This window comes from Dama dama, chromosome 27 (assembly GCF_033118175.1).
Source record: "Dama dama isolate Ldn47 chromosome 27, ASM3311817v1, whole genome shotgun sequence".
In the NCBI taxonomy this organism is placed as follows: domain Eukaryota; kingdom Metazoa; phylum Chordata; class Mammalia; order Artiodactyla; family Cervidae; genus Dama; species Dama dama.
In genome coordinates, this window is record NC_083707.1 from 48,512,515 (window position 1) to 48,537,714 (window position 25,200).

A 25,200-nucleotide genomic window follows, 5' to 3' on the forward strand; every position below is an offset into this window, starting at 1 on the left:
ACCCAGTTGCCCTGGGCTGACTCCCGAGTGTCCTTTTATACTGGTATCTTTGTGGCTCCCCAGTGGGAGTTCCAACCATGCCCCGTCTTCTGCCTGCCACCCGGGAGATCCTCAGGGCAGAGGCCACGTCTCACCTGGCACCTGGGGTCTAGCAGGGCGCCTGGCATGCGCTGAGGAAGTGGCAGGTGTTGCGCTTTGAGCCAGGGGCAGAGCCAGAATCAAGGGCAGGGGGTGAGCGGAAGGGCTATTCCTTTCGAGCTGTGACAGCTCAGAGTCCCCAGCTGTGTTCCCGGCTTGCGCTACAAATAGACTGGAATGTTGGTTGCTTTCTTCTCCGTTGACAGTGCTGGATGCTAGACAAATTCTTGGTTACCTTTTGCACCATGGCTAGTTCTTTCTTTCTTCCCCGGTCTTCCAGGCCTGAGTGGCCTCCTGTTGCATCAGTCCCAGTGCAGCTCGCCTCTCATTAATTCCATCTTGCCCCAGTGTCCCTGGTGAGACAGTGACTCTTGCTGATATCTGAGCTGTGCTCTCCTTTCTCGCCGCCATGCAGCCTGGCTGTTAACACAGGCCACTGTCCTCATCCATGTTGGGCAGGCCTGCTTCTGGTTCAGTTTTCAGGCTTCTGTCTTCTACTCGTGGAAGTGTATCTGAGTTCCGTTTAACTGGATCTGTCCTCACCTTGAAGACTTTTTGGCTCATTCTTTATCCAGCTACAGGAAAAGAAAAAGAACTTTTTTGTTGAAGCAAAGAGAACTTGAATGTGTTAATCTGTGTTCATGTCAAGGGGCCAGCTCTGCAATCCCAGACTCACCAAAAAAAAAAATGTGTTTTTCCGCATCTTGATCTAGTGTCCTGTAAAGACACATATACTGCCAGGATGCAAGCAGCGTGTTTAGATTCTGAGACTCAATTTAGCAGTTTCTGAACTCCGGACATTCTATCTGCATGCAACAGACACAGTGATTTCTAACATCAGGCTCGGCAAGGGCATTTCCAGACTCTTCATAGGCGATCTGATGGGGCGGTTGTCTCCCCTGGGCCCCCACCCACAGGGAGAGCATGTAACTCAAAAGAAAACACCTGGCCAGCCTCATTCATAAACATGGCACAATATTGTTGGATGGCAGCCTGGGGATCAGCCTGTGGGGAGTGGAAATGCAGTCTCCTGACAGCTATAAACTAATGGTCCTTCTTTGCCTACATACATGTTTAAGGTGGTCCCTTAGATGGCATTGGAATGAGCCCATCTTCATGGGCTTGTAGGGCTGAGACTGTTTGTACTGATATGTTCATCTTATTGTTGTATATGCTCTAAAAGACTGGCTTGTTTTTTGTTTTTTTTTAAGCAAGAAAATGTAAGAGGAGCTTAGAGATAGCAGTCTCCTGGAGGTAGCCTGAGGGAGTAGAAAGGAAACAACGTTGGCACAAATCTCAACTAATAAGTGTTTTAGTCCTGGCTCCATGGTTTGGGATGTGTCATGTCAGCTCTGTGCCTATATTTCCTGATCTGTAACATGAGGGATTGGCTTGCCCATTTCATTGCTTCTGGGAGCTATGCTTTCCCCCCCACCTGCTAGTATCTCTGAAATAAGGATGCATCTCATTACCACTGGCTATTAGCCACTTGGCAGAACCACTGTGTCACATGGCATAGCTGTCATTTCCTGAGCAGGTGTGAATGTGGTCCTGCCGTTCAGACTGTCATGACCTCAGTGGTATTAGGTGTGTTGTTGGCCATCCACCTGTTAAGTGAATTGTCACTCCAAATGTCTTCCAAAAGATCTCACTATAACCTATTATTGATACCAAATGTTACTGTGTCCACAGAGGGACATGGAAACAGTAGTGGGGGCTTGATTTGATATTAGAAAAGCAAATATGTGTTGTTAGAGGAAGGACTGCAATTTCATATTTTCTTTTAAAGCGACAGGAATTACCAGTCTCCTACATGCTGCCAAAGGCAAGAGAAACTCCCCAATCCCTCAGAAGAGATGAAACCTCCTCAAAGCTCACGTGACCCATTTGTTTGCACTCAGGACTGTCACTAAAGCATTATGTCATAGTTTAATTGGCAGCATTTTTTCTTTGTGTCTCATAAAATAATGGTGGGTCTTGGAATTTGCTTTCTAAGTTTTCTCCTGTTTTTATACCTAGTAGTTTTATGTACATTTTTTGGTCATGCAGAACAAACCAATAAGAATAACATTCCTTCCATGTGTTGATGATGCTCCTCTGGGCCTGTTTAGAGCATCTCCATCTTCGACCACAAAGAGTGTGATCAGTCTGATTTCAGTAGGACCATCTGGTGATGTCCATGTGTAGAGTTGTTTCTTGTGTTGTTGGAAAAGGGTGTTTGCTGTGATCTCTGTGTTCTCTTGACAAAACTCTGTTAGCCTTTGCCCTGCTTCATTTTGTTCTCCAAGGCCAAAGTTGCCTGTTATTCCAGGTATCTCTTGACTTCCTACTTTTGCTTTCCAATCCCTTGTGATGAAAAGGACATCTATTTTTGATGTTAGTTTTAGGAGGTCTTCTAGGTTTTCATAGAGCTGGACAGAGGAGCCTGACAGGCTATAGTCCGTAGGGTCGCGAAAGTCGGAAACAACTGAAGCAACTTAGCACGCATTATGTGTATACAGACACACATTAGAATTGTTGGATCATATATTAACTATATATGTAATCATTTGGGGAGCTACCAGACTGTTGTGCAAAGCAGTTGCATCCTTTTTCATTCCCACCATCAGAGTATGAGCCTTCTAATTTCTCCACATCCTCACTCACACTTGATTCAACATACAAAGACCATTCTACATCTCAGCTCCCAGGATTCTGGAGTGACATCTTTGGAGACAACAGAGGCCCCTTTCTAGCTTTCTATATCCTCCTTTCCCCTTCTCAGCAGAGCTTGCAGAGGGCTGTGGGGAATTTCTCAGTTAATTATCTGCCAGTTAACCACTCAGTTGCTCCCTGTGGCTGTAACTGGCTACGGACTGCTCTTGCTGGGTGCCCCTAAAGAGGTTATCTGCTGCTCCCACACTCTAGTGAGGGGAATTAACCACAGGGATAATGGGAAATAGAGCCCAATGACTGTGATGGCCTAATAAGAGCAGCCATCGAGATCTGTCACCAGGCGAGTTCTCTCTTCCCCCTGCAAGGCATCTGGCTGCATCTGGGAGTCCTTCTTGCTGCTGCCTCAAACCAGTCCCCCAGGAGAGCTCCTAGGTCACAGAGGCCTGGGATCAGCAAGTCCACAGCCCTCCCACTGGAGCCCATGGGCCTTCCACCCAAGTTCTGTGAACTCCTACCCTGCCTTGAAAGTATAGTGATGGGAGAGACCAAATGATACTCTAGAAGGTCCACAAGAACACATACTGTCATGGGTGCCCAATGGGAGTGATCCAGACTCAGGTTTTCTGGCTGCCTATTTTCCTAAATATGTGGCCTTAGCACGTCCCAGAGAGAAACACTTGGGGAAAACCAGCCCCCGAAGTCTCGTACCTGAGCCTGCAACGTGGCCGTGGCCAGTAGCTCTCATCTCTGGCTTGGCCGTCATTGCCGAGAACTTGGTGATGGGGTTCTGTGCTCTACAAGGTAATAGCCGTAGCCAGCAGAGGCCTGTGATCTGCAGAACTTGGCTTTCCCATCCCTTCTCTCCTGGAGAAGGCTCTGTAGCTCATAGGGCTTTCATCCCTTCCCGCCAGCCCCTTTCCCCTTCATCCCTCAGTTTCTACCCCATCACAACACAAGCTGGTGGGAACAGTCAGTGATTTGTTGGCTAATGCCAGAAGGCAGTGGGACCCTGAGCTGATGCTGGTCCTGGGGAAACCCCCAGGGCTAGAGTCAGGATGCCTGGGTTGTGGTCCTTCCTGTTGGGAAGCCATATGCACGTTGTTCCAGGGTCCCCATGGGTAAGAGGGAAGTGGTGATGCACACCTGTCTCCCTCATACAAATGGTGACTGAGAGACGACTGGCAGGATGGTGCTGGACTTGCAGATCCAAGGGCAGGAGGCCCAGAGCCCCAGCCCAAGCTCGACAGATAACTTAAGATCTGATTCAGTCGTTCATATCTGATGGTAACTTACTCTGTTATCCTGTGAAAGACACAAAGCCTTAACCTGCAGCAACTCCAGGACCCGCTTCAGCAGTGACCATGGGGTCCAGCAGCTCATGGGCGATGTTGGGCCAGGACCAGTTTGTTGAGTGGGTGGGGCTCTGGGCTCCTCACTTCTGTTTCGTCAGCGTACGGTATCTTGGAGCCATTTGGGCTCAAGACCTGACTCAGCTCACCTCTTAACAGATGACCTTGGGCAACTCCTCTCTGCCTCGGTTTCCTGATTTGTACGATGGGACCAAAAATGTGCCTTCATTATAGGAGTGTCTTGAGGATTAAAGTAAAATATATGACAAGCATTTAGCACAGAATTCAGCACATAGTAAATGCTCAATAAATGCTAGTTGTTTTCTTTTATGTATCAAGGGAACTGTGTATAGTTTAATTTGAAAAGTAAGTATGATATTAGAGGGAAATAGTTTGGAATCTATGAGGACTACAGTCTGTGGGGAATATAATATTGATGGTTTGCTTTGCTGCTTCAGTGAAAGTCAAAGGCAGCTGGCCCTGAGTAGGAGCACCCCTCTTGGGGTCCTCCAAGCAAAGGCAGGGGCAGCATGGGTGTGCTGGCTCAGGGCCTGGAATCAGGGGGTCTGGGCTTCCATTTTCTGTGGTTTTTACACTCCTGGGCTTGTGCTGTTCAGTTCTGCCTGCAGTTCCTGGCAGATGCAGGGAGAATAATAAGCGCCCAGGCACTGGGTCAAGTTTGAGATTCCTGTGGTTGCTGTCTAGTGGGCTTCCAGCATCGTGTGTGATACGTGCAAGCTAGTCAGCCAAAGAGGGGGTCTTCCCCCAGCCTACCGTGCTAGCTCATTTCACTGCTAACATGCCTTCCGCCCCTGCCTCATCTCTGCCCACTGGCAGCCAGCTGCTTCCTGCCTGCTGATTACCAAGGGGACAGAACCTCAGTTACCTGTCATCCATTGTCTAATTCCAGAATCCATCATCAAATTGTTGTTGTTGTTTAGCCCTTTATTTACTTATTTGTGCTGGGTCTTCATTGCTGTGAGGGCTTTTCTGTAGCTGTGGTGAGCGGGGGCTACTCTCCAATTGCGATGCAAGGGCTTCTCTTTGCTTTGGCTTGTGGAGCATAGGCTCTCGGGGCGCGGGCTCCCGGGGGCGCGGGCTTCCGTAGCTGCGGCTCCCGGGCTCTAGAGCACAGGCTCAGTAGTTGTGGTGCTCGGGCTTAGTTGCTCCGAGGCATGTGGGATCTTCCTAGACCAGGGATCGAACCCACGTCTCTTGTACTGGCAGGCGGATATTTTTTTAACCACTGAGCCACCAGGGAAGCCCCAAATTGCTGTTGTCTAGTCACTCAGTCATGCCCGACTCTCTGTGACCCCGTGGACTGCAGCACACCAGGCTTCCCTGTCTCTGCCAGAGTTTGCTCACACTCATGTCCATTGAATCGGTGATGCCATCCAACCATCTGTCGCCTCTTCTCCTGCCTTCAGTCTTTCCCAGCATCAGGGTCTTTTCCAATGAGTTGGCTCTTCACATCTGGTGGCCAAATTATGGCAGCTTCAGCTTCAGCATCGTTCCTTCCAATGAACATTCAGGGTTGATTTCCTTTAGGTTTGACTGGTTTGATCTCCTTGCTGTCCAAGGGACTCTCAAAAGTTTTTTTTCCAGCACCGTAGTTTGAAGGCATCGATTCTTCAGCACTCAACCTTCTTTATGCTCCAACTCTCATATCAAATACTCAGTGATTAAGTGAATGTCTGCGGTGGGCTCAGGTCTGGCTCCCAGGTCACAGGGGAAGGAGCAGGCTTGTCCTCGGCCTCCAAGACCTTGTAGTTCAGCCGAGGAAGGAGGCAGCCCCTAAGACTGAACTGGAGTGCGGTGGGGGCTTTACAGGGAGCAGTGGGACAACCCTGTCCATTTACTTGGACCCCCTGAAGACACCCAGGAGGTGCGCCTTTTTCCCTGAACAGAGTTTGGGGGTACACTGCCTTCTGTGGTTGACTGTTTTCTTTGTTTCCAGTGCAGCCCAATCCCTGCAGAGTGACACAGTCTTCCTGTAATAGCTCTGTGGCTTGTCTTCAACCAGGTTAGGGTGGCGTCCTGCTGATCCGGAAACCTTTCCTTCTCTCCCTTTGCAGTGACTCTGCGTGTTTCTATTTTAGACTGTCGTGTATTGATTTCCCATTGTAATTCCCAGGGGACAATCCTTGTTCTTGATTGCCAGGTTCTTAGGGACACTCCTCATTACTTTCTTGCAGGAGGGGCTCAAACTTGGTTGTTGGCGAGGACCAGGCAGGTAACGTGTGAGTGCGTGGAGCCTCATGAGAGTGATGGCTGTGGGCTGTGGGGAATTAGGGAGCGTTGGGGTCTGTGGAGAACTGGCCACTGCATGCCCTGTCTGAAGAGCCCAGCCCCACTTTGCTTATGCTTCCAGTGTGGGGAGGTGGCCAGTATTGGTGGATCTCCCGGGCTTTGAAGAACATCAGAAATGGGGATTTTACTGTGAAATCTTCTGGTTTGTAAAACTGGCTTGAATGTTTTAAAAATACTGGACAGACATAACAGTATAACCCCGAATGAGCCTTTGCAGTCTCTGCTTTGTGGTTACTCGCCTGTGCGGGAGGAGTTGGTCATCCAAGGTGCCTGGGGACAGAGGCCGAAAGGCCCAGCGGGCAGCTGCTGTGGGTGTCCGGGGGGACTCTGTGAGCTGGCGTGGTCAGGGTGGCATCCGGAGGTGGGCTTGACTGAGCGGCCTGCAGGGTGAGGAGGGTGGAGGGAAGGGATGCTGGTCTCAGAGGGAGCCAGCTCTCCTCCTCAGCAGCGAGACCGGCCCGGGGGTCACAGCCCCCTGCCCTCACACGCCCAGGGACAGGCTGTGTGGAGCCTGCTCCAGCTTCTGAGACCCCCCGCCAACCTCTTGCAAACCACCTGGGCCTGTCACCGCTCCAGCTGGGCTGGCTCGGGGAGCCATGGCCAGGAGGGAGCAGGATGATGGGGACCCTGGATACCCCGAGAAAGACAGTGGGGAGAGGGTGTCACCTGAGATGGGCGCTGGGCCACCAGGCTCGGAGGAGCTTGGAGGCCTTTACCCGAGGTGCTCTCCCAGAGGCGATGCTGGGTTCAGAGAGGACACCACGGGGCTCCCTTCTGGGTGCACTCTGAGTTTCCACTCTTTGTCCGTCAACTCGGAAGCTTTTGAAGGCTGGGGGTGGGACCCACACTCTCAACTTCTCACGAGTTCCTTCTCACTTCATCCTCCCAACACTTTACCTAGATGGTACTTTCATCACCAGTCAATTTTAAAGATGTGGAAACAGGCTACTCAAGGTTACAGAGCTTGGTTTAGCCTGCGTTGGAACCCGGAGCTGTGATGTTCCCCTGTCTTACGGGGAGGGGACAGGGAAGAAGCTACCTGACTCCAGCCAGGTGTGGGGCTGGCTCACCAGTGACCCTGCGGCCTGTGACTTCCATGCTCCCTCAAACTGTGGGGCACAGCATACAGCAGGTGCTCATTACTTGTGGAGGTGAATTGCCTTAAGAAAGGTCTAGAATGCGGTGGGAAGAGGTTGCAGTCTTGGTTCTGGGACCAGGTGACTCTGGCGGCTGTAGAGATGGGGGATGGGACAGGTTTCCCCCTCCCCGCCACCCCCTACCCCAAAGCATCCTTGGCTGTAATGTTCTAAGAGCTGGGAAGGGGGCTGGGGGGGAGCCTGGGCCAAGCAGCAGCGGGCAAAGGAGCTGGGGAACCCCACTCTCGGGGAAGGTGTGTCCCAGGCTGGGCGTGAGAGGGCTGAGGGCCCGGGGACCAGTCTGCCATCCTGGGCTTGAGATGGTGAGAAATATAGGAAGAAGCGGGGCCCCCAAGGACCGTGAAGTCTTGTCAGGACAAGATAAAACCCCATAAAAAATTCAAGAGCAGGATAAGAGTTGGGTAGCAGCACAAGGGAGGATGAGAAGGTGTCAGGAGGTAGCCCATGCCTGGCCAAGGGAGCAGGGGTGCAGTCAGTGCCTGGAGCCCAGTGGAGTCTCCTGTTGGCTCCGGAGGCTGGCGGGGAGGGCAGACCTGGCAGCAGGGACGTCCAGGGACAGAGCAGGGGCTGGGCATCTCGAGTCTATCCTGGATGCCCTCCTCCTGATTGGTCTGGGCTCCTCTGCTGGTGTGGAGGCCTCCGCAGGGTTGGAGAGTGTTTGTTTTTTCTCCAGCATGCGTTCTCCACTCAATCGTGTCCAGCTCTTTATGACCCCATGGACTGTAGCCCGCCAGGCTCCTCTGCCTACGGGATTTTCCAGGCAAGAATACTGGAGTGGGTTGCCATGCCCTCCTCCAGGGGATCATCTCAACCCAGGCATTGAACCTGAATCTCTTGTGTCTCCTGCATTGGCAAGCGGATTCTTTACCACTGTGCCAACTGGGAAGCCCTTTTTTCCTCCAGAGGAAATCCCAGTTGGGAGACTGGAATGTGATGGGGTGTCCTCTGCATGGACCATGATGGGTGCATCTGTTCTGTCTCCCCCCGAACCCCTCCTCAGATGCCTCTCCCGATGCCGCTGTGGTGAGTGTGCTGGGGAGAGAAGGGCTCACAGCAACGCTCCTGCCTTCCAGGCTCATGGCAATCTGTCCCCTCACTGACAAAACGAGTTCAGTTTCTCAGTTATCCGGAGGCTGCTCTGGGGAGAGAGCAGTGAGGCCCAGGTCCCTTGTTCTCTCCATGGAAGCTCTGAAAATCCACAGAGCTTGGCCCAGGGCTCTGTGTGGAGTGAGGGTGTGAAAATGATGCAGTGACTTGGGGGTCGTCTGTTATTTAGGAGTAACTGGCTGATGTTATGCAGAAGGAAATGGCAACCCACTCCAGTATTCTTGCCTGGAAAATCCCATAGATGGAGGAGCCTGGTAGGCTACAGTCCATGGGGTTGCAAAGAGTCAGACATGACTGATGATAATGACTGTGACCCAGAACTGCACTTGGGGTCCAAAGACGTTGGCAGTCACTGGGGGAAGGGAGAGGTGACTCAGCTCAGGAGAGGCTTTCTGGGGATGGGAGACTCTCAGGGGCTTGGGGACCTGCATTACAGGCCAGGCTCTATCCATTAGGCATCTGAATGGCTCCGAGCAGGTCCTCTGCTTCTCTGGGCTCCAGTGTCCTCGTCTGGGCAGCAGGAGCATCCAGGGATAGAGCAGCGGCTGGACCGCTGAATTCTTTAAGATCTGTTGAGGTCACGTGGCTTAGATTTCAGGAGTCCCTCCAACTTGGTGAGAGCGGCTGGGTATGTCTGGCCCTGTCTGACTCTAAGTGAGCGCTGTTATGTGGTCCTGATGCTGAGAGCCCAGGGTGGAAGTAGGCGGTCCCAGGGCCCACGGATAAACATTCATTCAGCCTGTTGAGGTCCTGCCCTGAGTTGGCCACGAGAGAAACTGCCCCTTACCCTGAGAGCTGGCCAGCAGGCCAGAGAGTCAGGATGGAGAATCTACCCATCTTCCAGCCAGGATGGAATAGCTGAATAGTGGATAGAGAGGATGTGACGGGTTTTTCTAGATCTTGGCTATTCAAAGCGTGGTCCTCTGACCAGCAGCAGCATCACCAACTGGGAGCTTGTGAAACATGCAGCCTCTCGGGCCCCACCTGGGGTCCACCGAATCCAAATCTGCATTTTAACAAGATCGCCAGTGATCACTGCACATGTGCAAGTTTGGGAAGTGCTGCTCTGGGCCGTTTTTCATAAACTGTTTTGACCACGCATCACAGAAATAAAAATGTATTTCCGTGATATATTTAGATGAGACAAAATTTCCATGAAACAATAGTTCCACTTTTAATGTGTGTTACTCACTGGAATTTTCAACTTCGTTCTACCATTTTAATGCTGAGATCATGATTTTGTCTTGTGTGTGCTTAGCCGTGTCTGACTGTTTGTGACCCCATGGACTGTAGCTCACCAGGCTCCTCTGTCCTGTCCATGGGATTGTCCAGTCAAGAATACTGGAGTGGGTTGCCATGCCCTCCCGCAGGGGATCCTCCCCACCCAGGGATCGAACCTGTGTCTCCTGGATTTTGTCTTACACTCAGTTTATTTTGCAGTCCACAAAAGCCATGGAGACTTGTAGTTAGAAAAACAGTGCCCCAGGTAAGCCCTGTCTGATGTTTGAGTGACAGAGGGTTACACTGATATCAGACATGTGGAGGACACCAGGTGTCCTCACTTCTGCAATGGTAAACAATGCTGATATCTGGGGTAGCCTCCAGCTCCTAGTATTTCTGAACTTCTCCACTTCCGGTGGTTGAGGGTCTGAGGCCCCTGTACACAGAGGCCTCTTCCGAAGCCCCCTGCTTTTCTGTGGTGAACACCAGCAGGCCCAGAGTCCCGGGCCAGCACTGGCACCGGTGGCTGACCGTGAGGACTGCAGGTTGAGGGGAAGGGAAGGCCTTCTTCCTGAGACGTGTCTGTGCAGGAGCTGGGGCGTGGGCTGGTCTCGGAGGGGCGGCTTGGTAGCAGGACGTGGTGAAGGGGGTGCCCGTGGCTTCCTCGGGGAGGGCTCTGGCGCCCTCCTCCCCTGGCAGCTGGCCTCTCTCCTCCCACACTCCCGGTGGGGCAGCCCGGCCTGGCCCTGCTCTGGGGGCTGCAGGCTCTGCGTGTAGGTGGCCGTTGTCAGCTGTGTGTGGAGGCGGGAAGGGAGAAGGGCAGGCCTTGGTGTGGAGCAGGGTCATCAGGAGCGCCTGCTGGAGGGGGTCCAGGTGGGGGACTGAGGCCCAGTGGCTCGGGAAAGGGGTGCTGCAGAAGTGGTGGGTAGATGCGGTTCATTCAACAGTGAGGGAGCGATGCTGACTGGCTGGGCCCTGCCGCACACCACAGCTCAGAGGGGCCTGTCATCCATCTGCAGAGTTGCTGTCCTGCTGGGTTCGGGGGGACAGACCCGTGAGTCCCCGGGGTCACTGAGCTCAAGAGCCCACTCCCTGTAGTGGGGCCTGCGGGCCAGGAGGCCAGACCCTTTGTGGAGCTGAAAGCCGGAAAATGAGCCCTGGGCTTCCTCTCTGAGGAAGTCCTGGCCAAGGTGTGTGCTGAGGACCTGTGGCGAAAGGGTCCACTGGAGGGTGAGGGGTGCAGGGCTCCCCTTTCCAGGGCCTGGAATTGTTGGGTGCCCCCAGAGAAGAGCTGGCAGGCCGCAAAGCAGAGACTCTCATCTGGTTGGCAGGTCACTGAACTGGTCCTGGGGGTTGGAGAGGAGGTAATTCCTGTAATGCTTGGCTGTTCTTAAAGGGATTGGCTACATTTACAGCTGCTAATGCCATTTGTCACAGGGCCGGTGGGAAAGGATGCTGAGAGGGCTGGGATGGTTCCAGCTTCTCCTCTCTGGGCCCTGCCTTCTCCTCTAGAGCCCTCGTCCTTGTAGCTCCATGAGCCCCCGTGAAGGTTGAGAGGCGGGCAGGCCCAGAGGGTCAGGGGAGCAAGATGCCTGCCTTCAGCCGGAGCAGCGTCAGCAGAAGTGCCTTTGCTGACACTGGTTTCCCAAGGAACCACAGCACCCCGCAGCCTCAGCCCCTCTGTGCCCACCCAGCCCCGCCTCCCGCCTGCAGGCTCCGGGGCTGCCTGCCCGTTACAGCCAAGTGCGGCCTCAGCATTTTCCCCACGCCTGCTGCCTGCCTTTTTGTTCCTGGGCATCCATCACCTGGCAGGGGCTGGGGGCACGGCCGGGCAAGGAGGGGGGCCTGGAAGGCTGCAGGGCGTGTTCCTGAGATCTGGCCTCAGCCCCACAGACCACATCTTGGATGGCTGCAGCTGGGGGAGGTGTTTTTTCTCCTTGTTCAGCCTTGCCTCTCTTTCTCCTTCCTCTGGGCCCAGCCCCCTTTCCACTTTTCACTGATCATTAAAACATAAGCTCTTCTTGCTGGCTCTCAGCTTACTCAGCAGCCCAACTGTCTGGGGATTTCCCATCCTGCTCTATGCTTCCCAGGTGACGTTAGTGGTGAAGAACCCACCTGCCAGACACAGGTTTGATCCCTGGGTCGGGAAGACCCCCTGGAGGAGGGCATGGTAGCCCACTCCAGTATTCTTGCCTGGAGAACCTCATGGACAGAAGAGCCTGGTGGGCTGCAGTCCATGGGGTCGCAAAGAGTTGGACACGACTGAAGCGACTGAGCACATATCCTGATCGTGCTGTGAGTGAAAAGCGGAGCCAGGAGGAGACCCCAGAGCACCAGCAGGAAGGGAGCAGAACAAGTCCTGGAGAGAAGTATCTCTTTATTTCCCTGGTCTCCTCCAGCCTGGAGTTCACTCCGTGCCTCCTCACTGTTTTTATGTTAAAAGTACAGCGGTCCTTCTAGGCTTTTACTCCAGAGAATTGCAAAAGAAAGAAGAAAGCAAGTGATGTCGCTCAGTTGTGTCTGACTCTTTGTGACCCCATGGACTGTATGTAGCCTGCCAGGCTCCTCTGTCCGTGGGATTTTCCAGGCAAGAATACTAGAGTTAGTTGTCATTTCCTCCTCCAGGGTATCTTCCCGACCCAGGGATCGAACCCAGGTCTCCCGCATTGCAGGTAGACTCTTTACTGTCTGAGTTACCAGAGAATTGCAAACAGGAACTCAAATAGATACTTGTAAACCCATGTATGTAGCAGCATTAATCACAATTAGCCGAAGGTGAGAACAGCCTGAGTGTCCATTGATGATAAACAAAATGTGGTCCATACATAAATCTGTTATTGTAACACAGTGTATTATCATTCATCCACAAAAAGGTGTGAAATTCTGACACATGCTACAATGTGAATGAATCTTGAAAGCATTAGAAGTGAAATAAGCCAGTCACAAAAAGACAGATGTTGTATGATGCCACCTAAATGAGATATGCAGAGGAGTCAAGTTCAGAGAGAAAGTAGGGCAGTCGCCAGGGGATGGAGGGCTGTTTAATGGGCACCAGGTTTCTGTCGGGATGATGACAGTCTTTGGAAACAGATAGTGGTGGTGCTTATGTAATACTGTGAATGTACTTCAGTTCAGTTCAGTCGCTCAGTTGTGTCTGACTCTTTGCGACCCCATGGACTACAGCATGCCAGGCCTCCCTGTCCATCACCAACTCCCGGAGCTTGCCCAAACTCATGTCCATCGAGTTGCTGATGCCATCCAACCATCATCCTCTGTCGTCCCCTTCTCCCGCCTTCAATCTTTCCCAGCATCAGGGTCTTTTCCAGTGAGTCAGTTCTACGAATCAGGTGGCCAAAGTATTGGAGTTTGAGCTTCAGCATCAGTCCTTCCAATGAACACCCAGGACTGATCTCCTTTAGGATGGACTGGTTGGATCTCCTTGCAGTTCAAGGGACTCTCAAGAGCATTCTCCAACACCAGAGTTCAAAAGCATCAATCTTTCGGTGCCCAGCTTTCTTTATAGTCCAACTCTCACATCCGTACATGACTATTGGAAAAACCATAGCTTGATGAATGTACTTAATGTCACTGAATTGTACACTTGAAAATGGCTACAGTGGTACATTTTGAGTTATATGTGTTTTACCTCTATTGAAAGTGGGGACTCAGTGCCTGGCTGATGGCCTAGGAGATGGATGATGCAGGCGCAAATCTCTTCTCTCCTGCCTCCCTCTTCTCCGGAAAAGAGAGAAAGCTCGGGGCTTTCTTCTGAAGGAGGGACTTGCACCCTGGTTGGGGCTCATTGTAGAACAGACAAATGAGCCCAACCCAAGTGATACCCCAGGAACAGGTCTCTCTGTGGGGAGAGACACAGAAGGAGGGGGTCGGCAAAGGGGCGTCACGGACTGTCCGGTCACCACTGTGGGCCGCTGGGCTCCGTGCCCTGGGTCGCCCTGTGGGACCACGGAGAAGGCGCCTCAGCTTTATCTGAGAGACCGAGAGGGAGGCTTTGTCCCCGTCCAGGGCTGCCGCGGCGCTGTCAGCTCCTCCCGCTCCGAGGTGCCCCGTGTCCGAGGAGCCCTGGGTGGCTGAGGGGACGTGCCGTCAGGCTGCGCGGGAGACCCTGTCTGGGCCACAGTGATTGGCGTGGGAGGGGGTCTCCAAAACCAGCGACCAGCGTGGGGTCTGCTCCTTTTCCCTCTGGGCACCAGGATTCTCCAGGGTGGGAATGTGTCTCAAGCACCCCCCTTTCCTCAGTGAGCCAGCAGGGGGTGATTTCCGGCTCCTGCCTCCCTCCCGGGACGATGGTGTGGCCCCCGTGACAGGCCCGTGAGAGCCTCCGGGCCCCAGCAGGGCAGGGCGGAGCCGGCCGTGTGGGCGGAGCCAGCCGTGTGGGCGGAGCCGGCCTGTGGGCGGAGCCGGCCTGTGGGCGGAGCCGGCTGTGTAGGCCGGGCTGGGCACTTGGTCCTCCTGGAAACGTTCCTGTCTAGTTCCTACAGAGCCCGGCCCTCTGCCCGCACCTGAGACGGGAGCCAGAAGCCCGTGATAAGATCTGAAGTTCTTCGAGGAATCATGGGTGCGGCCTCAGGCACTGGCCTTTTCTGCAGGCGGCTCCTTTTCAGCCTTCTCTGGGCACCGACCTTATCACCCTATCCTGCCGAGGCCGGCCGCCTGCCCAGAGCCGTGTGTGAGCAAGGCACGGGGCCCGGCCCTCTCGAGCCTGCAGCCCAGTGGAGGTTAGGGGACACACACACACACACACACACACACACACACACACACACACACTGCGCACACACACCGCTGAAGAATTCACTGGGCTTTGCAAGGGCGGTGGTAAAAGGAGTGGGAGATTTCCTGAGGGCCTGAGCAGGCTGCCAGGAGGTGGGATGATGAAGCCCAGGAAGCTCAGCTCCATGCTCTTAGATGGCTGGGATGGCGGGGGCGAGGGTGGGGGTGAGAGGAAGGTCCAAAAGGGCAGGGATAGTATACATATACCTGATTTTGGGCTTCCCAGGTGGCGCTAGCGGTAAAGGACTCCCCCTTGCCAATACAGGAGATGTAAGACACACAGGTTTGATCCCTGGGTGAGGAAGATCCCCAGCAAAAGAGCATGGCATCCCACTCCAGTATTCTTGCCTGGACAATCCCATGGACAGAGGAGCCTGGTGGGCTACACTAGTCCATGGGGTCATGCAGAGTTGGACACGACTTAGCACTCACGCATACCTGATTCACTTTGTTGTATAGTAGAAACTAACACAATGTTGTAAAGCAATTAGATTCCATTAAAAAAAAAAGAGGGAGTGAGGTGTAGGTGGACCCGTTGCTCTGCTGTGTGTTCTTGGGCAAGTTACTTAACCTCCCTGAACCCTAGTTTTCTCTTTTTGTATCAGTTGGATAGAGTTACAGTGAGGAGTAAGTGGATGAAGGTCTATGGAGTGCTGAGGAGGAAACTGGCCCAGGCTACTTGTGCAGGTACATTAGCAGCTCCTGTTATTAATAGGGGTTATTGTATTCATGCCCCTAGGCTGAGACTGGGTGAATCCTTTGCCCACTTGCCGCTGTTAAAGTTGGGGGTTGGGCTAGTTGGCACTGGCCTCTAAGGTTCTAGCCCCTCGTGAGTATAAGGACCCCGAGACTGGGCAGGTGGAAGGAAGGGGAAAGTGACTTTGGGTGAGGGATACAGTGTGAGCAAAAGCACAGAGGCAGAAAGTGTGTCCCATGTTAGTGGTTTATTGCCACAAACTTAATGGCTTGGAATGATGCCTGTTTATCATCTCACAGGGCTAGAAGTAAGAAGCCCCTCTCGGTATAGCAGGAAGCTGAAATCAGGGTGTCGGTCAGGCTGGGTTCTGTCTGGAGGCTCTGGGAGACGAAACCTGCCCCTAAGTTCAGGGCTTGTTGAATTTACTTCTTGCTGTTGCAGGCCAGAAGCACTTTTCCTGATCAGTCATCGACCAGGGATGGCTCTCAGCCTCTAGAGGCTGCCCACGATCCTTGCACACATTCCTTCTCCTTCAGGCAGGCAACTCTGTCTCTCCCTCCAGCCTTGGATATAAGGGGCTCATGTGATTGGGTCAGGCCCTGCTGAATACTTTGTCTCTCTTCAGATCTGCTGACTTGGAGTTTAATTACATTTACAGAATCCTCTCCCAGGAGTTCCTAGGTTAATGTTTGATTGAGTAACTGGGAGAAAGTGTACGCTCAGGGCCCTCTTAAGTTCTGAAGGCTGCCACACTTGACTTGCATCCAGGACAAAAAGCAGAGTGGCCAGGGGGCGGGAGGCAGCTGTCTGAGTGGTGGGGTTGGTGGTAGGGAGGATGTAAGACCACTCTGGGCCTTGAATGGCAGGTGGAGGAAGTGGCCCTTGCACCACTAGGCACACTTATTTCAATCTGAGCAAAATGCCTGCACACTCACCGCCACCCAGGCCTCCACCCCTGGGTTCCCTCACTCTGAAGAGAGCACCCAAGCCTGAAACCACAGGCTTCTCCCTCTGGGGCAGGTGGACACACCCACGAGCCCCCAGGTCACTGAGCTGAAGCCTAGCATGTACCCCCTGTAGCTGGTCTGGGGTCCAAGGGAGCCTGGGTCTTGTGCAGCAGCCAAAAGCCAAAACCTGAAGCAGGAAGTCAGCTGGAGAATGTGGGCCTGCCGGGGCAGTTCTTCCTCCCCATGGTCAACAAAGCCTCCGTGGAGCCTGGGGAGGGTTTGGGGGAGTCAGCCTTCATGGTCTTGCAGCATTTCTAGAACCCCTCGGGCTGCTGCTTGTCCTGTTTTGGATTCATTACGATTAAAAACTCAACGAAGTCTTAAGTATTGGTGAATAACTGTGTCCTAAAAACGCTCTCAGTAATCCAAAATTTTGAAATTCAAGTGTTCTTTTAAACATACTAGGAAGTTGTCTTTATTATCCACAACACGTTCGAGGCGCCGAAAGCCCTTTGTGGTCTCAGAGCCTCACGCATAGTTACTTGGGTCTTTGTGTATCTAAGGGTGGTGATTTGGTAGAAGACTCTTGTTCTAGTTCTGATGGTGAAGCCATGTGCTGTCTCTGCTTTTTCTGCTCAGCGGACTCCCCCTGGAAAGCCCTGATTTTCAGACAGTGGAAGGGCGCCAGACCAGCTTTAAAGCCCCTTCCTGTCGGGAGCAGGGGTGGCGGGTGTCCCTGGTGGGAAGGGACCTAGTGGTAAGAGTGGTTCTAGCTTTCTCAACTTCCAGGTGGGCTGCGGGGAGCTTTGAGGGCAAGAGTGGACAGTGGAGGTGTCCCTGAAGGCCTGGGCCCCTGCAGCTGCTAGGTTAACCAATCCTGTTGGAGACTGCTTTCTTTTTTTAAGCAATGCCTCAGGGTATACAGGATCTTAGTTCCCTGACTAGGGATGGAACTCATGTCCTATGCAGTGGAAGTGCAGAATCCTAACCCCTGTACTGCCAGGGAATTCCTCCTAGGGACAGCAGTTTTATTGGTGGACTTTAATAGTATCCATGGAACACTGGTCAAACTTTATGTCAAGCTTCTCAGGGAGAGGGCCTGAGCTGTTAATGAGGGTGTCATGCTCCTATGGAGGGTGACCAGGCAGTATCCATAACTGAACCATACCCTCCCAGACAACCTGCTGGGCCTTACACATTGTATCATTAAAAGCTAGTCATGTCCTTAGAGACTGAATATAGCGTGTGTGTCCTACTGGACACCATTAACCGGGCTGCAGAATCACATTATCGCCTACCGTCTTCACCAAATGTAGGGATCGTCTGGAACATGTGTCTTTGGAAGGAGGTATTCCTTGGAGGCCCAGGCCCTTTAAAGCATTTGTGTGCCTCAATGCTGAAGTCAGAGACATAGACGCCTGTGGTCGGTCTTATTCTGCTTTATGATAGATTTTGTTACCTCCCTGTTGGAAAATGGGGCTGGGGTGGTAGGCTGGGTCCCATTTTCCGCTTTCTCCTGAGTGGTAAGGTCTAGGTGTGAACTGACACCCAGCATGGCCCCAGTTACGATGCTGGACAATTAGGCGCAATACCGGCCCTTCCCTGGGCCTGAGTCTCCTTCTCCACCCCCTGGGAGGAATCACAGCTTCCTCTCCACTCGCTAATGGCCAGCCGGCGCCCCACTGACTGCTCGAGGGCTTGGGAGAGGGCAGGATGGATGAGGGAGTGCCTCCGGGAGGGGGAGGGCTTCTCAGGTGAGGTCCCCATCTCTGCCTCCAGCAGCATCATCTCACGGAGCCCGTCTGTCCTCTGCCTCCCGCAGCCCAGGCCCCTGAGCGGGAGGGATGGAGAACTCTTCAGCAGCGTCCGCCTCCTCCGAGGCTGGGAGCAGCCGCTCCCAGGAGATCGAGGAGCTTGAGCGCTTCATTGACAGCTACGTGCTGGAGTACCAGGTGCAGGGACTGCTGGCCGACAAGACGGAGGGTGATGGCGAGAGCGAGAAGACACAGTCCCACGTCTCCCAGGTAACACCGCCCGGGAGGGCACTGGGCTCGGCAAGCTCAGATGGGTGCTAAGGGGCCCTCGCTCCAGGCAGCGTCGTGCATCCCTAGATTGCCAAGGTGGGGATGGCCCCCTCTGCCAGAATGTGGGATCCAGGGAGGAAGCCCCTGACTGTGCACTCCTGGCCCCTCTGACCCACCTCTACCCACTCCGACCCCACTGGGCAGCTCAGGCCCAGCAGACTCACAATTCTTGGAACCCTCATTTATTGATCACCTGTTGTGTGCAAGGCCCTGCTCCCTGACCGCCACAAGCTCATGTTCTAGCAAACATCTGATGATTGAAGCTCATCCAAAGGCACACCATCAAAAGTCTATCACTTCTGAATATGTCCTCTGATGTCAAATACAGGCAGTGGTTGGCAGCCAAAGGATTGAGTCTCTCAGCCCTCACCCAGGGCTCTGTGTGCCAGACCTCGTGACCCACATGAAGCCTTCAGACCAGAATCTCGGGTCTGAAGCTCTTGAGCTTCCCTGCTTCTGGCCAGTCTGTGGCAGCCCTGGTGGAAGGTGAACTCTGCTGAAAGACCTGTGGGTCGAGATTTGGAAGTTTCTAGTTCTCCAGAGTAGAATGTGAACCATTAAGGGAAGTGACCATGTCAAGTGCATCTCTGCTGAACATGATAAATCCTCAGTAGCTCATTGTTCAAGAGTTGGTTCCAGATTGCTTCTAGCTGCCTGTGTGACCTCAGGCAAGCAGACCCCTCAACTTCTCTGAGTCTTGGCTTTCCTACCTGGTGAATGGGGATGATCCTGCTGTCTCAGGAATGTTGAAAGTTCAGAGGAGATAAGAGGCTCAAAAACTCTGGAGGAGCAGGGTGTTGTCTGTATCTGGAGGTTCAGGAGGGTCTCTTCTGCTCAGGGTCTGAGGCCCAGCATACATCTCTTATACTTGTCCACCCTCAAGCCCAAGGCTCCTCTCACAAGTAGAGAGGAGCCACATGGGGCCCCTGGTTTGGAAGAAAGCCAAGTGCAATTGTCTGACTCGCCATCTGGGTAGGCAGCAGATCCAGACCCTCCAGCTTTCTGAAGGCCAGAATGAACTTGTGGCTTTCCTGGAACTCAGGACCAGGAGTGGCCTGGGAAATTCTGAAACCAAAACCGTGCAGCTCAGTTTGGGACTTGAACCCATGCTCTTAATTGAGATCACATGCTTGTCAAGACTTAGTGAAGCTCAGGTTCTTGATGTCTTATCACAGAAAGAATCCACTGAGAGTCAAAGTGACACGTAAAAAGTGGGTTTATTTAGAGTGAAACATACTCCACAGAGTGTAGGCCATCTTAGAGGACCAGAGGCCCTGAAATATGGCTTGGTTAGTTTTTGTGGGCTGGGTAATTTCATAGGCTAATGAGTGGGAGGATTCCAACTCTTGAGGGTGGGAGGAAGGGCAAGGATTTCCAGGCATTGGGCCACTGCCCACTATTTAGCCTTTTATGGTTAGCTGTGAACTCTCATGGTGCTGGTATGTCATTTAGCTAATATATTACAATGAGGATATAATGAGGCTCAAGGTCTACTGGAAGTTGAATCTTCTGCCATCTTGGATCTAGGTAGTTCTGATCAGTTTTTGTCATGTCCTATGACTATGGCTTCCCTGATATGTGGACTATGGGCCTTCCCTGATAGCTCAGTTGGTAAAGAACCCGCCTGCAATGTAGGAGACCCCCGTTTGATTCCTGGGTTGGGAAGATCCGCTGGAGAAGGGATAGGCTACCCACTCCAGTATTCTTGGCCTTCCCTTATGGCTCAGCTGGTAAAGAATCCGCCCGCAATGCGGGAGACCTGGGTTTGATCCCTGGGTTGGGAAGAACCCCAGGAGAAGGGAAAGGCTACCCACTTCAGTATTCTGGCCTGGAGAATTCCATGGATTTTCTAGTCCATGGGGTTGCAAAGAGTCAGACACGACTGAGTGACTTTCACTTTCACGACTATGTCATTCTTCTCAAGGTTGTGCTCTGGCCCCTTCCCTCCTGTTTCAAAGCCATGGTGGTGCATGCCTTATCCCCATTGGAGGGTAGGGAAGAGAAGATCAGCCCTGAGAGAGAAATGGAAATATATGTGATGCTTTCCTGGATGTCCTTGAAGTTCTAAGATCACAGGTAGTAGGGAGCCTGTAATCTGTTCAGTATTCACACTGCAAGTGTGTAGTGAACACCTGCTCTGCACCTGGCACTGTCCTAGGATTGTGTACCTGGGAGTGAGCAAAAGAGAGGAAAAGCTCACCCCTTGTGGCCCTTATTCCAGTGGTGGATGGCAACTGCTGTAGGGAAAAATAAATCAAGAAAATGGAGTGTGAGGAGTGATGAGGGTCAGGAGGTGTTTGCAGTTGTAAATGGGATGTCAGCAAGATGTCATCAAAGGAGGTGGAGGCATAAGCATGCAGATGTCTGGTGGAGAGGCTGTCCAGACACAAAGGATGCCATGTGCAACGGCTTGAGCTGGCAGAGTTGTTCAGCAGAGAATCGGGTGTGGCTGGAGCAGAGAGAGAGGGAGTGCAGAAGAGATGCTTGAGTGAGAAAGAGGGGTAGGGTAGATGTGCAGGGCTGAGCCTTGAGGTATGCTGCATTTATAAAGCAGAGATGTCAGGGGAACCCAGCAAAAGAAACCAGGAGGGCTTGGCAATGAGACAGGAGGGAATCTAGGTGAGAATTGGGTGCTGGAAGCCTCCGGGAGGATGGGTTTCAAGGGTGTGTGGGGCGGGCTGACCGCTGCTGCAGGCCATGCGGGAGGAAGACTGAGAATAACCCTATGGAGCCACCAGGGTAGCTGGTGACCCCAGTTGGAGGGATGAATGTCCACTGGTGGGGGCAAAGGTCAAGGAGATGAATTGAACATGAGAGGTGCAGGTCCTGTGTCCCAGGAGTTTTGCTGTAAAGCGGGAAGGTGTGTGGTTCTGGGGGACGTGAGAGCAAAACCGGAGCATTCCCGACATGCTGTGTGTTGATGGGAGTGGTCCAGGGCAGAGGGGCTGGTTGCTGGATCAAGGTCTTGAGTAGATGAGAGGGCCTCGCCTTGGCTCCAGCCCCCCGGAGAGGCATGGGGCTGGTCTGGCAGGTGCAGGGGGACTCTGGTGGCCTCCAGCAGAGCATCCCCCAAAGTTTTCTCCAGGTGAAATGGGCTCTTCCAAGAGAGGGGTCTCAGGAAGCTGTGAAGCTTCACCCTAGGGCAGCGCTTTGCGAGTGGTAGAATCTCCGTTCCCATCGGGGAGAATTTGAAAGGAGGGGCCTTCCAGTGCCTCTGCCCTCTCTGTGGGACCAGCTGAGCTCTCAGGACACAGAGCCTCAATCTGGGCCCTGCATTCCCAGCTCCTACTCCTGGGATAGGTTGGGCCTAGCCATGCCCGGATATCCACATCTGGAGCAGCTGTTAAACAGATGTTAGATGTGAGGCAGAGTGTGGAAAACACTTGCACCATCTAGATGCATTCCTTAAACCGCCTGCATTCCCTGAGGTTTCCTGGAAGAGTGCAAACACCTGGCAGGATCCTGGGACCTGCCTGTGTGCTGCTGGCCAAGGCGGGGCGGTGGGGGGGGGGGGGGGGGGGGCAGTGCATTCCAATCCTGCTCCCACCAACTACTCCCCCCCAACCCCAAACAGCTGGAGTCCAGACTCCAGGAGAGGGGGCAGCTGTGGCAACTCCAAGCAAGACCAGGGTTAGAAGTGTCTGTATGACCACTCTTTGAAAAAAATAGTCTCTTTATTGACACCACTTAATGGGAAATCTTTCTGCTAAAGCACTTTTGCTTGTTTTTATTTAACCTGATGACTGTTTTGAAGAGAAGCCAAAGACAAAAACAAAAAACCTCAGAGAATGTCCCAGGCTGCCTGTCTGCAGTGGTGTTTTGATGTTTCTGGGAGAGAAAATTGTTAAGAATCTTGGAAACCTTGAGAAGACTTGAGGGAGTGGAGGAGAATGTTGCTTTTCAGTGGTTGAGGCCATTTTTTAGGACCTGAGAGATGACAGCTGACTCTCAGGAAGAAAATACCTCTGGATGCTTGTATAGTGTGTTCTCCCTGCCCCTCCCCCACCCACAGCTAGAAAGGAAAATGAATGAATGGATGGATGAATGGGAGGGAGAGAAGAAGAGAGAGAGGTTCCTTTTTATCCTAGATGAGTAACCCAGAGAATGTATGTTACCCCACACATTTTAAGAGTGCCTCCCTTCCAGTGGATTCCAAGGCCACAAAGGCACATCCTGAAAGTTGTCCTCACTCTGTCCTTGGGAGGGAGGGAGGTGATGGCTCTATTCTGTAGAAGATAAAAACTGAGATGCAGAGATGGGACATAGCCATACCCCACTGCTAGGTGGTGGCTGAGCTGGGCCCCAGGATCCACCCCTTCCGCACCTACTTTTGGTTCCCTGCTGGGTACAGGCTGTGACTAGCAGGCTGCCAGGAGGTTAGTATACTTTTTTTTCCTGTGGAATGAGAATTGGGACTCCAAGTCTCATTGACCAGTAACCTTTTGTGGAAGAGACTGGGATGTTGTAATTAGGGAAGTTTGGCACCTCTGATGTCACTCAATGGTTTTATCGACCATCAGCAAGCTTTAAAGCAGTGTTCACAACTCTGACTGTTCATTGGAATTGCTCGGAGCTTGGGCAGGTCCCACCCCAGAGTTGAGTGGAATGGGGATGGGTTCGGGCACTTATATTCTCATCAGCTCCCATGGGACTCTGACATCCTTTTCAGGTTGATGACCACAGCCACAGGTGGACTTGTCTGGCTCCCTTCCCCGCCCCTCCATGGTGAACGGCCTGGAGCTCTACTCTTTCTGAAGGATAGAATGTAGGGACATTGTAAAGAATGGATACGTCTGATGAGAAAGCAGTTTTCCCAAAAAATTCTTGTTAACAAGTCAAATGAAGAGTCAGTGAGGGTGAAGATAACTTCCTGTCATTCTTTTTGATGCTGTCAGGCCCTTGGAAGAGACCTTACAGAGAGATGGAGAAGAGTATTCAGATTGGGGTGAAGTTGCTTTCTCACAGTATTTTCCTTCTTTCTCTTCGCATTTTTCCTTGCATTCTGCTTTTCCTGTGCTGTTCCTCATCCCTCTTCTTTCCCATTCCCTCATTTCCTCCTGCCCTTTGAATCCTTCTTCCCTGCCATGTTCGCTCAAAGGAGGAAACGCTCAGTGGTGGACCATCCACAAAAGGCTTAACAGAAGAAGTGAGTTTAAGGGGAACTGTGGGGTGGTTGAATATGGGGAGTCATTTTATCTTTCTCCTTATTTAAAAAGATAATTTATTTTTAATTACACAATTACTGTATGCATATATTCTCATGGTACTTAAAAATTCAAAGGCTAATTAGCTACTGCCTTATTCCACTGTCTTACCTCTACCTCCCATCGGAATGATGAGTTAACTTCCTCACCTTTTTAATGACTTACAGAAATATATTATCTCCAGATCTTACCTCATAACTGGGGGACATGTTGTTTTAGAGCTCACCTTTTTCACCTAGCTGTTTGCCCTAGTGATTCCTCCAGGCTTGTACATCTGCTATGTTCTGTTTAATGGCTGCAGAGGAACCCATAGTATGGATGTCCCATAGTTTAACCATTCACCTATTGCTGGACATGCAGATTACTTTCAGAATTTCCCCTGGAAATACAGGATACATCAGCAAATATTTCTGAACATGTCTCCTCCTGCACGTGTAAAAGTGCTTCTTTAGGTGGATGCTGAGAAATAGAATCAAATTTAATAGCTGTTGCCAAATTGCTCTCCAGAATGCCTGTTGTATTATTCGCAGGACCACCAGTGGATTGGGACAAATGGTCTCTTGTCACTTTAATTTGCATTTCCTTGATTTTTAGTGAGGCTGAGCCCTTTTAAATCTGATTACCAATTGTTTTTAAAAACAGGTTAAATTTTTATTTTACTTTTAAAGCAACAGTAGAAAAACAGAGACAGTCAGAAAACAGAAAGAAGCCCACCATAATTTTATGATAAAAACTAGTATAGTTTTTGTGTATTATTTTTTTCTTAATATACCTCTCAAGAGTTGAGCTTCTAGCATACATGTAGCTTTTAGCTTGTTTACTTAGTTAGCGTGGTCTCCTACACATTGTTGGTGGTTTGGGCATAAAGTACAGTTGCTGAAACTGGCTAGTTACCGTTGGCTAAATAAGGAGATATAATTAGAGCTAAGAATGATTAATTCAGGCCCTGTTCTAGGCTCTGGGGATAAAGTCATGAACAGAATGGGCCATAATCCCTGTCCTCCCTGGCCCTTACCTTCAGAGGCAGAAAGACAGGTGATAGACAAGAAAGCAGGATGTTAGAAGGTGATGTACACATGAAGGAGGCAAGAAGGGCCCGGGCTGCTGGGCTGCCTGGAAGACTTACTTAGACCTTTGAGCAAAGATTTGAAGAGGGTGAGAGTGAGGCCACTAAGGAACCAGCCTTCCAGGAAGAGGGGATGTCAGGAACATAGCTCTGGTGTGGAAGTGTACCCCACTTTGAGGAGTAGCTTTGAGCCCAGTCTGGTGGGGGCAAAGAGCCACATCTGTGCGGCCTGGTCAGTGAGATGCTGGAGGGTTTTGAGCAGAGGAGAGAGGTGGTATTAGTTGGATCAAACCACTCTGGGTGCTTTGTGAACAATCAGCAACGTTGAGGGGCAGGGTGGAAAGGAAGCCAGGGGGACCAGGAAGTCCTTGGTTGGCCAAGGTCAGAGGTGATGGCGACTGGGAGCCGTGTGGGACCGTGGAGGTGGTGAGAAGTGGTCAATTTCTCATACTTTAAGGCACAGACAACATGACT

The 25,200-nt window shown here is 52.1% G+C and overlaps 1 protein-coding gene across 5 annotated transcripts in view; it reads left to right on the forward strand.

Annotated features, from left to right (window-relative positions):
- CTIF (cap binding complex dependent translation initiation factor) overlaps positions 1–25,200 on the forward strand; it is a 315,713-nt gene that overhangs the window by 56,017 nt on the left and 234,496 nt on the right. For all 5 annotated transcript variants that reach the window (XM_061131334.1, XM_061131335.1, XM_061131333.1 and 2 more), the window contains one exon: positions 18,195–18,396. In XM_061131334.1, coding sequence (XP_060987317.1) covers positions 18,217–18,396 — 180 coding nt within the window. In that variant the 5' untranslated portion in view covers positions 18,195–18,216. The remainder of the gene's footprint in view (positions 1–18,194; positions 18,397–25,200) is intronic.